The sequence below is a fragment of the Saccopteryx leptura genome, chromosome 9 (genome assembly GCF_036850995.1).
Source record: "Saccopteryx leptura isolate mSacLep1 chromosome 9, mSacLep1_pri_phased_curated, whole genome shotgun sequence".
NCBI lineage: Eukaryota > Metazoa > Chordata > Mammalia > Chiroptera > Emballonuridae > Saccopteryx > Saccopteryx leptura.
The window spans coordinates 38,525,818-38,539,208 of NC_089511.1; the positions used below are offsets into that span (position 1 = coordinate 38,525,818).

Sequence of the window (13,391 nt, forward strand, 5' to 3'; positions counted from 1 at the left end):
GTATCATAGGTACAGGACTGGATGGGCCTGGCTGCAAACAATTGTTGGTTCCCTCCAAGCTAAATAGATTTTTGTTTGGGCTCTAACATGTGGCTGGACAGGTAATTGGCAAATTTCAGGGAATGTGACTTGGAATGTGATGGCATCTCTGCTCCAGGTTCTCTCTAGTGCTTTCCTGAATGATTTCCCTGCCCCAGCCTGCAAAACTGGAATTGCTGCCATTCAGTTTGGGGTGCAGAAACAGGGCCACCATCCAGCAGCTTGTTCCTGTGTGCAGGAGCTGGTCATTAGCCAAGGCAGGGCTCAGATCAGCTGTGCTATCCTCGGCCACCTTTGTACTATGCTGCAGACATTTCCCAGATGTTCAGCATTAAGTCTGTGTGTGTCCCAGTAGGCTGTGGAGTAATTCATGTAGATGTGGATTAGAGCATCCTGAGTTTATAATAGACTTCTGATGCTGGAAGCAAGGGGATTCAGGCTATATTTAATAGTGTATCTGAGCAGGGACAGGCAGGGTATCTCCAGGAAAATGATCTTCCACGGGTTAGGCTTGTTGGTCACCAATATATTGGATTGTGGTCAGCTGTGGAGCACGTTGATCAGAAAGCCCGGGGCCTGGGTTTAGACAGCCTTGGAACTGTCTAGACAGAAGGATTGCCAGCCATAGAAACTGTCTCCATTGTGACAACTGTCAGGTGGTCCCAGCCTCTTCCTGGTTTTAATAGTGAATGCCCAGCATTGAGTGTGGAGGCCTGGGCTTCACAGCAGCACTGTAGAACCTGGCTCCTGACATGGGGAATCAACCCATCTAGGTGGTCTCAGAGTGTTGATGAGAGTTGCTGGTGGTCCTGCTTCGTTTGCATCAGTCCCTTGGCTAATATGACCACTTCCTACAGCCGAGGAAGAGGCTGACCAAGTATAAGGGCACAAGCTGGTGTGGAGCCCAAGGGACCAGCAGCCTCTGGGATAGTCAGGATGACCAAGCATTTGAGCTTTTGTTTTCATCTAGTTTGTCATGAGAGAATAACAAAATTAGGGTTGACCAGGGAGCTCACCAGTTGGGTCATGTGAGGAATGGGATGGATTGACTCAACATCCAGCTCTCCTAGAAATTCAACTTGAATGTGTCCTTGGCAAATCTGAGCTCTGTCTCTTTGTCACACATGACTCCTGTTTCAGCGAATGTGCCTAAAGAGATGAGTCTGGTGTGCTAGGTAGGATGCACCAGGTCCTGAGGAAATTGTTGTCATTGTCCTGTTTTTCCTAATTAGTGCTGAACATTGAGGTGTTTATAACAAGTGTGGGAATGGAACTGTTTTTTTTAGGTGGTGAATGGTGTTGAGGCCATTGGCCAGAGGGTGGTGGATGAGATCTTTAGGACCTGAGGGGCAGGTACTACACCTTGGTGTGACCATGCCCATGTGGGAGGGAGTGCCAGGGTGATGGTCGGGGGTGAAGAGCATGTGTGGTACCCCACTCTGAAGAGCAGGACCAGAGCTGCTGGAATCCAGCATGCAGTCAGAGGTTTGGATACTGTTATCACTACCCAGAAGCATGGCCATCACCTTTGCAGACTGATCCTTTCTGTAGCTGAGAAATACTTGCTTGCCTTGCTTTGTTCTCCATCCTGCAGTGTAGATGTTTTTCCTTCTGGTGTTGACCACCTGGGTACATCCTAGAGTGGTCTCTTCCTGGGCACTGGCCAGAAGAGCTGGTTATGTTTGTTTGGTCCATTCTGTCATATGAGTTTGAGATTGCCTAGGTTTTGTTTGAGACCAATGAATTTTAATCCTTTTCCTCTCTTTTGAAGCAGACGGTTGATGATGAAGCGATGGCTGTATAAATGAAGATCAAGTGAGGGGAAAAGAACGATGCCCAAGGGTGGGTGTTCTAAAACACCACAGCAAGAAGAATTTTCTCTCAGCAACGACATGGTGGAGAAACAAACAGGGAAAAAGGTAACACTGGGCCCAACTCTTCTCCTTTTTTTCTCCTTTCATTCCTCCTCCCTACTCTTCCTCACCTCCTGTTCTTTCTGCTCTTCCTCCTCCTTGTCTTCCTCTCTTCTTCACTCTCCTGTCTCCTTCACCTTCTTCTCCTCTTCACTTTCCTCTCCTTTTCTCATCCTTTCTCTCTCTTATCCTTGTCCTCTTCTCCTTACACGCACCTATAATCAGTACATTCACCATGTCTAAACAGGGATAAGGGCTGAGAATGTCACCTTGCCTGCTCTGGCCTCCATCTCAGAATCATGTATTTTCTTGGCCTTGTCTTTGTTGGGCCTGCCTCAGCAACCAGCAGTAGAGAAGGTACTATTGGGTGGGTAGGTAGGAGAGCAGTAATCTAGCCAAAGAGGTCTTGTTTCGTTTGAGATAACCACGATTTGGCTCCACGCTTCTGTCCCCCAGGACCATAGGATTCCTGTCATGGTTTCAGTAAAACCAAATCTGACATTTAACTATATTTGAGTTATTCTAATACCACTGCTGGATAGTTTAAGTTCCAGTTTGGCTTGTTCTCAATCTGAGTAGGAAAATGGGATGTATGTTATTAATGTGCTGTTAACACTGGGTTCTGGGGTATGTATTTCTTGTCCTGCAGTGTGAGGTAACATTGGGGTCTGGGGCCTGCACTTCCTTTTTCAGTGTGGGGTGGCAGTGGGCTCTGGAAAGTGCACTTCCCATCCTGAAGTGCAGGGTGAACTGAGTTCTGGGGATTTTGTTTTCCATCCTTTAGTGTAGGGTGACACTGGGCTCTGGGGTGCACGCTTTTTTGTTTGTTTGTTTGTTTGGTTGGTTGGGTTTTTTTGTATTTTTCTGAAGCTGGAAACAGGGAGGCAGTCAGACAGACTCCCGCATGTGCCCGACCGGGATCCACCTGGCACGCCCACCAGGGGGCAATGCTCTGCCCATCTAGGGCGTCACTCTGTTGCGACCAGAGCCACTCTAGAGCCTGGGGCAGAGGCCAAGGAGCCATCCCCAGCGCCCGGGCCATCTTTTGCTCCAGTGGAGCTTCGGCTGCAGGAGGGGAAGAGAGAGAGAGAGAGAGAGATGAAGGAGAGGGGGAGGGGTGGAGAAGCAGATGGGCGCCTCTCCTGTGTGCCCTGGCCGGGAATCGAACTCGGGACTTCTGCATGCCAGGCCGACACTCTACCACTGAGCCAACGGGCCAGGGCATGGGGTGCACACTTTCTGTCTTGCAGTGTGGGGCTGCCCAGTGAGCATGGACTGGAATCATACAGAAAGAGGTTCAAGCTCAGGCTTTACCATGTGTCTGTTTATGACCGTGAACAAGTCAGTTATCTGCCCTGAGATTCGTTGTCCTCATCTCTACATTAGGATTAAGAGCATCTTGTGCAGTTGTGGTGTAATGGCGTAACAGTGCTGGCTTGCCCACGAGGACACCACCCTATCATCATTATCCTTTAATCCTGATATGTCTTGTCTCCCTGGATGCCCATGTGGCAGGCTGTTCACACTAACCAGTGACTCTCAATCCCTTGCCTCAGTGCTCAGGGGTTACCTCTCGCAGTACAGTTACCAGTCTTTTAAGCTGCTTCTCCCTGCCCTCCTCCCAGCACCCCTCTGTCCTGACACTTGGGAATGAACAGAAACTCTAGGACTTCTGCTTGCCCACTCTCTGCCAGTGCTTCCTGCTGCTGGGTTGTTAGTTCATACCTACATCACCCTGGATTTGGTGGGGTGTCAAGTTAGCATGTTTTCCAGATGAGAAGATTAGCAAATAGAACCATATATTCATAGTTTAGGTTTAACGTGAGGTAGTTGGGGAACATAGACATGCTGCGTAGGTGCTTGTCAGAATGATCAGGCAGCCTCTGAGATCCTAATGTCTGGGTAGTTGTGTCCACGCATTTTGTCCCACTTGCTCTGTCCCCCAGTGCCCCTTGCTGTGTGCAGGGACAGGTGGGAGCTGCAGTGTGGAGCTGCGGGCATTCTGAAATTTGAGCTTGGCCTGAACAGTCTTTGCGCATATGGACAGGTGCATGCATCTATGAGGTCTGTGGACAGTGGGTTCAGTTTGGGATGGACAAATGCTACTCCATGAGGAGATGCACCCTGTGCGGTAATGTGCTGTGGGGAGCATGGGAACTCCCACTCTGGTGGCTAAGAGTCCCAATTATAGGGACACTTTCACACTAAATAGGCCAAACCACCCTAGATAGTGTCACAGTTCCTAGATTTCTGTATGGATTTTTCTTGCAAGAGGATTTTGTAGCTGTGGGCCTAGGATGAGGGAGAGGTCCACTTGTGCCTCACTCTTGTGCCAGATCCCTGTGCAGCTCTGCCCATATGCTTTATCTGCCTTCAGGCTGAGTCCTCAGGAGTTCAAAATAGCTATCTCCATAGGCCCGGATCTCCACAAGGTGGAATTGGTGCTGGCCCTCTCTAAAACATTTCTCGCCCAATGCCAAATTGAAAAATGCACCCAAAGTCAGCAACTGCCTTGGAGATGGCAGATGCATGGGCCCTATGGGCACCTGTTCAGGGGCTGCTGGAAGGTATTTTGCTTACCTTCTATTGTGGGGTTTGTTTTGGGCTGGTTTGCACTATTTTCCTTTACTTGGGTAGCGCAGATACTCAAGTGGATGTGATCAGTGTGAGCAGCTTGTATACCATTGCCCTAGGACATTTGTGGATTTACTTTGGTTCTTTTTCCTTAGTAAAGTAGCTTTGTACCTTTTTTTTTTTTTTTACTACCCAAGATGAAGCCAGGCAGTTTGCTCATGAAGGAAGACAAATTCTAACCCTGAAGATACCACATAATAGAAACTGGCTCTCAGTGCAATAGGAGCTTTCTCAGCTTAAATGGCAATTGATAATGGAATTCCTGGGAAAATGTACCTGGTGGCAGCTGTGACTTAACATTGCCCTCCACCTTAGGGTATGAAGATCTTGGGATGGCAGAGCCCAGAGGCACCGAGTTGCCAGTTCTGCTGAACTTGTTTCGCTCTACTGTCTCTCATAAACTTTTTTTGAGATACAGATCCATTTTGCCAAAAGCAACATTTTTAGATTTTTGCAAAAGAATTGTGATATAAGTGATACATTTGTGAACAGTAGAGAAAGGGCCTACAACTTTGGCAGGAGTCCTTGTGCCACATTTGGTAGTCCTTTTGGCACAAAGTCTTTCTGCATGAACTCTTCGGGGGAGTATAGGCAGCTGCCTTGCAGACCGAATCTTCCCCATGGCCTCTTCAGGATCCTGCCCAGGAAATGCTCTGTCCTCACAACAGACCCCAGAATTCTGAAACGTCCAAGCTGGAAGGAGCCTGAGAAGGAACCAGTAAGCCCCCTCATGGTTGAGGATGTTCTTTGCAGAGAAGCCAAGGGCTGCCGTGGTGTCTGAGGCCACCCAGCAAGAAATGACACCCTAACCCCCAGGCTGGCACCTTCCCACACCAACCCTTCTCTTTATTTCACACAGGATCCTTCTCCCTGTGCCTGTCACACACCACTCAGAGAGGAGACTGCACAACAGCTCAGGGTCACTCCCAGTTTATGTGGTAGTAAAATTTATTTTGTGCTAGACAAGTGGTTCTCAAAGTATATTCTCAGACCAACACCAACACCATCACCAGGGAATCTTTTAGGAATGTGCAAGTAATCAGAAAGGCTGAGGATGGATGCCTGCCCTCTATTTTAATCAGTCCTTTGAGATGTGGTGAGTCCCCTGGTCTAAGAACTGTACATATACTGTGCATACCACAAGCTGTGGCATCCAGTGTTTCCTTCACACTGTTCTTAGAGGAAACCCTGAAGGCTGGATTCAGCCTCCTTGAAGGCCAACAGGCCCATCTGTCCCTGAAGGTTAGGGCCCATCTCAAGAGGTGGCCTTGTCAGTGCTGTGAGTATGAGTGCTGTGACTCCATGATCAGGCCCCTTCATTCAATAGGAGTAACTTCAAAAGTGACCTCAGTTGGAAGCTGGAAGGGGCATGGTTGAAGTGGTCTTGGCTTATAGCTGCTTCATGCTATGGTTTTATGGCAGTTCTTGGACAGGGCTGTTGTGATCAAGGGAGCATCCCTGAAAGGAGTTGCCCACATACATTTGTGTTTTTCCATAATGCCAGATTTATTAGGGGAGACTTCCCCAATAATCCAGTAGAGTTACACACAGTTACACATAAACAGAAAGAGCTTACATGATAGAAGCAAGAAGAGCAAGTGTCTAGTGCAAAGTCCTAATCACGGACATCCACAGTTGGAGAGGCAGGTGTTGGTCTCAAGCCAGGGAGCTACAGTGGTGGCCCATATCCAGTGGAGTCGAAGTTTGACAGGGCTCTGAGTGTGACCTGTGGTACAGCCAAGCTAGAGCATTGAATGAATGGCCAGAGCTCTGAGTTCTAATAACCCACAGTAGGTGGAGGTCCCACTCATATCACTGTCCAGATGCAGTCATTGTCTGAGTGTCCAGAATTGTGACTTGGGGTGTTCTGGTCCTTTCCAAAGGGCATTCCAGTTATACCCTGTTACCTCAGTCTTGACAGTAGCACTTGTCATGGCTGACAGTGACTCAATATTGGATTGTCAAAAATGTTCAGAAAGTCTGCTCTTTTCTTACTCAAAGACCACAATAAACAGATCCTACAGGGCCATAGGTCCCGATGCTTCTAATGATGGGGAGCCCTCGGAGCACCTTCTACAAATCCAAAATAAATGTGCTAAAGAAACAGTGAGAGGTTATGTGATAATAATGAAATAATAGAAAGAATGATGGTGGGTCTGGTTTACTTGGATTCCAGGCCCCTGCGAGTGTCAACTCTTTTCAGGGTACAGGTAGGCTTTCTAAGTGGCAGCAAAGTATCAGTGAAGTCAGGTTCTTGTCCCAGATGGACTCCTGCAGTCTCTGTGACCTGGAATATTTTGGCTGTTGGGATTTCTGTTTGTCTGTCTTTTGTGAGGGCAGAAAGAGAAATAGAGAAAAACCACGGAAGAAAAGAGACATATCAAGTTTGGGTCCTCTTCTACTCCCAGACTAGTTCTAGAGCGTGGAGTCTCTTATGGGTTTCTAATGCTCACTTAGCCACAAGGATTTTTCCCAACTGCTGGTTTAAATTGAGCAGCACCTGCTTGCCCTGCACCTCCTGTGCCCCTTATACTACATGATCCTTCTCTGTAGTATGGGCTCTCCTCTGACACACCTGCATTTGCTTGTCTTGTGATCTCCTCCCATCATAAGGAAGCTCTTGGGAGGGAAATTATAATGTAAATATCGACACCCTCAGGTGCTCAAATCAAATTTCACAAGTGAAGGCAGGTCAGGCCTTTGAGAAAAACGACAGATTGGAACCCAAATTGGAAAGGAAGGAGTGAAGTTGTCTTTCCTCATAGAAAAAGTCCTAGGGAATCTACCCAAAAACCCTATAAGAACTAAGAAGTTTGCTTATCAAGGTTGTATTGTACAGAACCAGTATGAAAAGTATATTTCTAAATACTATTAGTGAATAATCAGCAATTAAAATGTAAAAATACATTATTTTTTGTATTTTTCTGAAGCTGGAAACGGGGAGGCAGTCAGACAGACTCCCACATGCACCCTAACGGGATCCACCCAGCATGCCCACCAGGGGGCAATGCTCTGCCCATCTGGACTGTTGCTCTGTTGCAATCAGAGCCATTCTAGCACCTGAGGCTGAGGCCACAGAGCCATCCCCAGCGCCCGGGCAAACTTTGCTCCAATGGAGCCTTGGCTGCGGGAGGGGAAGAGAGAGACAGAGAGGAAGGAGAGGGGGAGGGGTGGAGAAGCAGATGGGCGCTTCTCCTGTGTGCCCTGGCCAGGAATCGAACCCGGGACTCCTGCACGCCAGGCCGACGCTCTACCACTGAGCCAACCGGCCAGGACCTAAAAATACATTTATAGTAGCATTAAAATACAAATTCTTAAGGGATAAATTTGATGAAAGATGTGCAAGACTTGTACCCTGAAAGCTACAAAACATTGCTAAGAGAAATTAAGCAAATGAGAGTTGTATACCATATTCATTTGTCAGAAAATTCTCAATGTTATATAGATTTCATCTTTCCCCAAATTGATTTATAGATTTGACATAATACCACTCAAAATTTTTGTAGGTTTTTTGGTAGAAATTGATAAGCTGATTCCAGAGTTCATATGGAAATTTGAAGAAGCTAGAATAACCAAAACCACTTTGAAAAAGAAGAGACATGTTAGAGGACATTAACAGTCTGATTTTGGTCCTTACTGTAGAGAGAGATTTTTAACCTTTTTCATGTCATGGCACACATAAAGTAATTACTAAAATTCTGTGGTACACCAAAAAATGTATTTTTTGCCAGTCTGACAAAAAGAATGGTATAATTTTGATTCATTCACCCTGGCCAGATAGCTCGGTTGGTTAGAGTGTCTTTCTGAAGCATGGAGATTGCCGGTTTGATCCCTGGTCAGGGCATATACAAGAACAGATGTACCTGTCTCTCTTCTGTACTCTCCCTTTCTCTCTCTAAAATCAGTAAAATAAAAATTTTTTTAAAGTTTTTTTTTTTTATTTATTCACACTGAACAGCCATTGTGTTGGCTGTTATTTTTTTATTTGACAATCTAAGGGAAAAGAGGTCAGTGCCCCTGACTGAATAGCCAGGTATTACATGTTTTGAAAACTCTTAAGGGCACACCAGTTGCAAATCGCTGCTATAGAGTTACAGTAATAAGATAGTGTGCTATTAGGCCCTGGCCGGTTGGCTCAGCGGTAGAGCGTCGGCCTAGCGTGTGGAGGACCCAGGTTCGATTCCCGGCCAGGGCACACAGGAGAAGCGCCCATTTGCTTCTCCACCCCTCCGCCGCGCTTTCCTCTCTGTCTCTCTCTTCCCCTCCCGCAGCCAAGGCTCCATTGGAGCAAAGATGGCCCGGGCGCTGGGGATGGCTCTGTGGCCTCTGCCTCAGGCGCTAGAGTGGCTCTGGTCGCAACATGGCGACGCCCAGGATGGGCAGAGCATCGCCCCCTGGTGGGCAGAGCGTCGCCCCTGGTGGGCGTGCCGGGTGGATCCTGGTCGGGCACATGCGGGAGTCTGTCTGACTGTCTCTCCCTGTTTCCAGCTTCAGAAAAATGAAAAGAAAAAAAAAAAAAAAAAAAAAAAGATAGTGTGCTATTGGCCTAAGACAGGTTTATCGATAAGTGGACCAGGTAGACCTTATACATGTATGGTCAATGCTTTTCAACAAAGATGCTGAGGCAACTCAACTGGGACAGGGTAATCTTTTCAACAGATGAAGGTGGAACAATTGGATCGACATATTTATTGCTGTTTTTTGTGGCTAAGAATAATTTTCATTTCTGTTGTATTCCTTTGCTGTTGGTCATTTATAGATGAGTTAGTTAACCATAGTTAAGTTAATTCCAGGACAAATATGTCAAGTGGACTATGACCATCTTCCAAACAGTACTACAGCATTCTTTTCCCCTCTGTAGAAAGCATGGTGTGTGGTGGTGATTACAAGCTGGCCTTCCTTTCTTTGTACATGATGTGTGGAGCCCCCTCCTCAAATGTATTGTGGGGATACATGAAACGAGAAGGGCCGACCAGGTCACCATCTGCATCTGGTTGTCCCGTGGTAGTGGTTAACCGGTTTTTATTGTTTATCAAGATCTGACATAGAAGCAGCTGATAATGTTGAATTTAATGTTTCAGGTATTTTTTCTAGCATTTAGGAAATGAAAACATGTTGTAATCTGTACAGTTGGTTCCTGTTGTGATTCCTAGTTTACTAGTGAGGAAAGCTCAACTTTGCCCTAGCCCAGCTACTCATCAAGGTTCTGAACCCAAGTCTGCCCAGAGAGCTGTGCTGCTGTGCCTCTCAGGTCTGAGTTCCTACCACACTCCCAGGTGCAGTGCAGGTGTCTTTTTGGAACCTTTTTAGTGAAATATAAATGCACATCATAATATTTCATTTTTTGAAACCTGGGATAATTTTCATCCAGGTCAAAATATACCAGCATTGCCAGTTTCCTGGGATCCTTCGTGTGCAGTGTGCATTATTAGCACTCCTAACCAAAATGACCTCTGTTCTGACATCTATCGCTGTAGACAAGTTTTTACTGTTGGGATTTACATGAGAACAGTTGTTCAACGTTACATCTGATTTATAGGCTTTTTCTTAGCAGCAGTTCTCTTTCTCTGTTGCTGTGTAGTATTCCCCTGTATAAATGTTCAGCAACCTATTTATCCATTCTTCTCCTGTGAACATTTGGATTCTCTCTAGTTTGGAATATAACAGAGTAATGACACGGGTATATATACATTGAGTTTTTTCTACATTGGTAGGTATGGTTTAATGGTTTGTCAAAGTTATTGTATCAGTACTGCAGTCCCAAAAGCTATAAGAGTTCAGGTTGACCCACATTTTTGCTAACAGTTGGTGTCAATTTAATTTTAGTCATGCTGGTAAGTGTGTAGTGGTGTCCGGTGGTTTTGTGTTTTTCTGTTGTTTACTGGTGATGAAGATGTTCTCCTGTACTGTCTTCTAAAAGCTTTCAGTCTGGCCCTGGCCAGTTGGCTTTAGTGGTAGAGCATCCGCCCTGCAAGTGGAAGTTTCAGGTTTGATTCCTGGTCAGGGCACACAGGAGAAGCAACCATCTGCTTCTCCACCCCCTTCTCCCTTTTTCTATTTTTCTCTCTCTTTCTCTTTTTGTCTCTCACTCTCTTTCCCACTCCCCCCCTCTCCCACAGCCATGGCTTGATTGGCTTGAGAGAGCTGGCCTCAGGTGCTCAGGTCTCCATGGCCTCACCTCAAATGCTAAAAAATGGCTCCAGTTGCAAGGGAGCAATGGCCCCAGATGGGCAGAGCATCGCTTCCTAGTGGGCTTGCCAGGTGGATCCCAGTTGGGGTGCATGCAGGAGTCTGTCTCTCTGCCTCCCCTCTTCTCACTAAAATAAAAGAAAATAATAATAATATATAATAAAAAAGCTTTCAGTCTGTGATTCAGCTGAAATTAATTTTTGTTTGGTGGTATAAAGTAGGGGTCAAGGTTTATTTCCTTCCCTATGGACGTTCACATAGTCATTGTCACTTACCGAAAAGACCCCCCTACCCCCTCTGTGTTAAAGTGGAGCCTTTGTCACCAGCAAGGTGGGGTTCCAGCTTGTGTTCTTTGTTCTGAACCTTTGGTCCTTGGTCCAGGACCACCTGTTGCAATGCTGTAATTTTTATAATCTTTTTGAAAGAGAGACAGACAGAAGCAGAGACAGGAAAGGAGAGTGAGAAGCATCAACTTACAGCTGCTGTTACTTCAGTTGTGCATTGATTGCTTCTGAAAGAGGGAGGAGAGAGAGACAGAGAGAGAGACAGAGAGAGAGACAGAGAGAAGCACTAATGTATAGTTGCTTTCATTGTAGTTGTACATTGATTGCATCTCATATGTGCCTTGACCAGGGCAGAGCCAGTATCTCGTTGCTCAAGCCAGCGACCTTGGGGTTTTCATGCCGTGACCTTTGGGCTCCAGCTGGCAAGCTGTGGGACCATGTGGATGACACCCCCCACACACACACTCAGACTAGCAACCCCCATGCTGATGATTCTGCGCTCAGAGCCAGCAACCTTGGGATTTCAAACCAGCGACCTCAGTGTTCCAAGTTGATACTTTCTTCACTGCGCCTCCACCAATTAGGCTATAGTCTTGATCTCTGGTAGTTGAATTTGCTGAACTTTGCTGTTTTTCAGAATTGTCTTTAATATATATATATATATAAAGTGAGAGGTGGGAAGGCAACTGTGATCCATCCAACAAGCCCTCTACCAGGTGATGCACTGCCCATCTGGGGCTGCTGCTCTAGTGCCTGAGGTAAGGCCATGGAGCCATCTTCAATGCTTGGGGCCAACTTGCTTGAACCACTCGAGCCATGGCTGTGGGAGGGGAAGAGAGAGAAAAGAGGAAGAAGGAGGGGTGGAAAGTAGATGGTCACTTCTCCTGAGTTCCCTAATTGGGAATTGAACCCAGGACTTCCATATGCCGGGCCAATGCTCTACTACTGAGCCAACTGGGCAGGGCCTGTCTTTTGACTGCTTTTCCATATACATTTGGAATAAGCTGGTTGATTTCCACAAAAAGCCTGGTGGGATTTTGACTGGATTGCTTTGAATGTAAAGATCAATTTGTGGAGAATTGCCATGTAAACAATGTGAGTTTTCTTACCATGAACATATTCCTCCACTTTTACAAGTTTTCTTTTTTTCTCTCAGTAATGCTTTGAAATTGTCTATATTACAGGGCTCGAACATCTTTTGTTAGATTTTGTGTATTTGATGTCTTTTGATATTTACATAAGTGATTTTTAATATGACTTCCTAATTGTTTATAGTAAATAAAAATCAATTATTTCCTGTATCTAGCAATATTTCTATTTTTATTTTTTTACTTATATTGCTATTTATTTACTTATTTATTTATATTAAGTGAGAGGCTGGGGAGGCAGAGAGACAGACTCCCACATGTGCCTGGACCGGGATCCACTCAGCAGGCTTAGTGCTCTGTCCATTTGAGACTGCTGCTCCGTTGTTCAGCAACGCACCTCTAAGTGCCTGAGGCGGAGGCCATGAAGCCGTCCCCAGCACCCAAGTCCTGCCTCTCTCAAACCATTGAGCCATGGCTGTGGGAGGTGAAAAGAGAGAGAAGGGGGAGGGGTGGAGAAGCAGATGGTCACTTCTTTGATCCCTGACCGGGAATCTAACCCGGAGCATCCACGCAACTGGCTGACGCTCTACCACATAGCCAACTGGCCAGGGCCGCAACTTCTTTAATTTACATATTAATTTGAATCTTTTAATTGTATATTTCTTTGGATTTTTCAGGTATACAGTCAGTCATCCTAAGATTCATACCTTGTTATCCCTTGGTGGGGATGGGGGGGGGAGGTGGTAGAGGTCAAGAAAACAAAAGGAATGGAGCCAAAGCTGGTTCCAGAGGGGATTTAATTTTTGTGGCCCAGAGGTGTCATGATGTGACTACTGATGCATCAACACTGTTTTCCTAGAGCTGTCACAGAAGAGTCATCCATGTTATTGCATGTACCAGTATCTTTTTTATTGTAGTGGAATATTCCATTTCTGATTATGCTAGAATTAATGTATCTAGCCCTGGCCAGATCTAGTCCTGGTATGTAAAGGTTGTGGGTTTGATTCCCGGTCAGGATACGTACAGAAACACTTCAATGTATCGGTCTCTCTCCCTTCTTCTTTCTCTGAAAATAAATAAATAAATTTTTAAAAAGTTAATGTATCTGTTTGCCTTTTAATGGGCAGTTATGTTGTTTTACTTTTTTACTATTGTGGACAAAACTGCTGTGAACAACACTGTACTGGTTTGTGAACGTAGGCGCTCATTTCATTTAACTCTCAAAACAGTTGTACCATTTCAGT

The 13,391-nt window shown here is 45.9% G+C and overlaps 1 protein-coding gene across 7 annotated transcripts in view; it reads left to right on the plus strand.

Moving 5' to 3' along the window:
* Positions 1-13,391, plus strand: part of ANKRD11 (ankyrin repeat domain containing 11) — a 258,434-nt gene that overhangs the window by 202,390 nt on the left and 42,653 nt on the right. For 4 of the 7 annotated variants that reach the window (XM_066349656.1, XM_066349661.1, XM_066349654.1 and 1 more), the window contains one exon: positions 1,811-1,958. In XM_066349656.1, the coding sequence (XP_066205753.1) occupies positions 1,872-1,958 (87 nt within the window). In that variant the 5' untranslated portion in view covers positions 1,811-1,871. The remainder of the gene's footprint in view (positions 1-1,810; positions 1,959-13,391) is intronic. The other 3 variants (XM_066349657.1, XM_066349655.1, XM_066349659.1) reach the window with 1 other exon arrangement.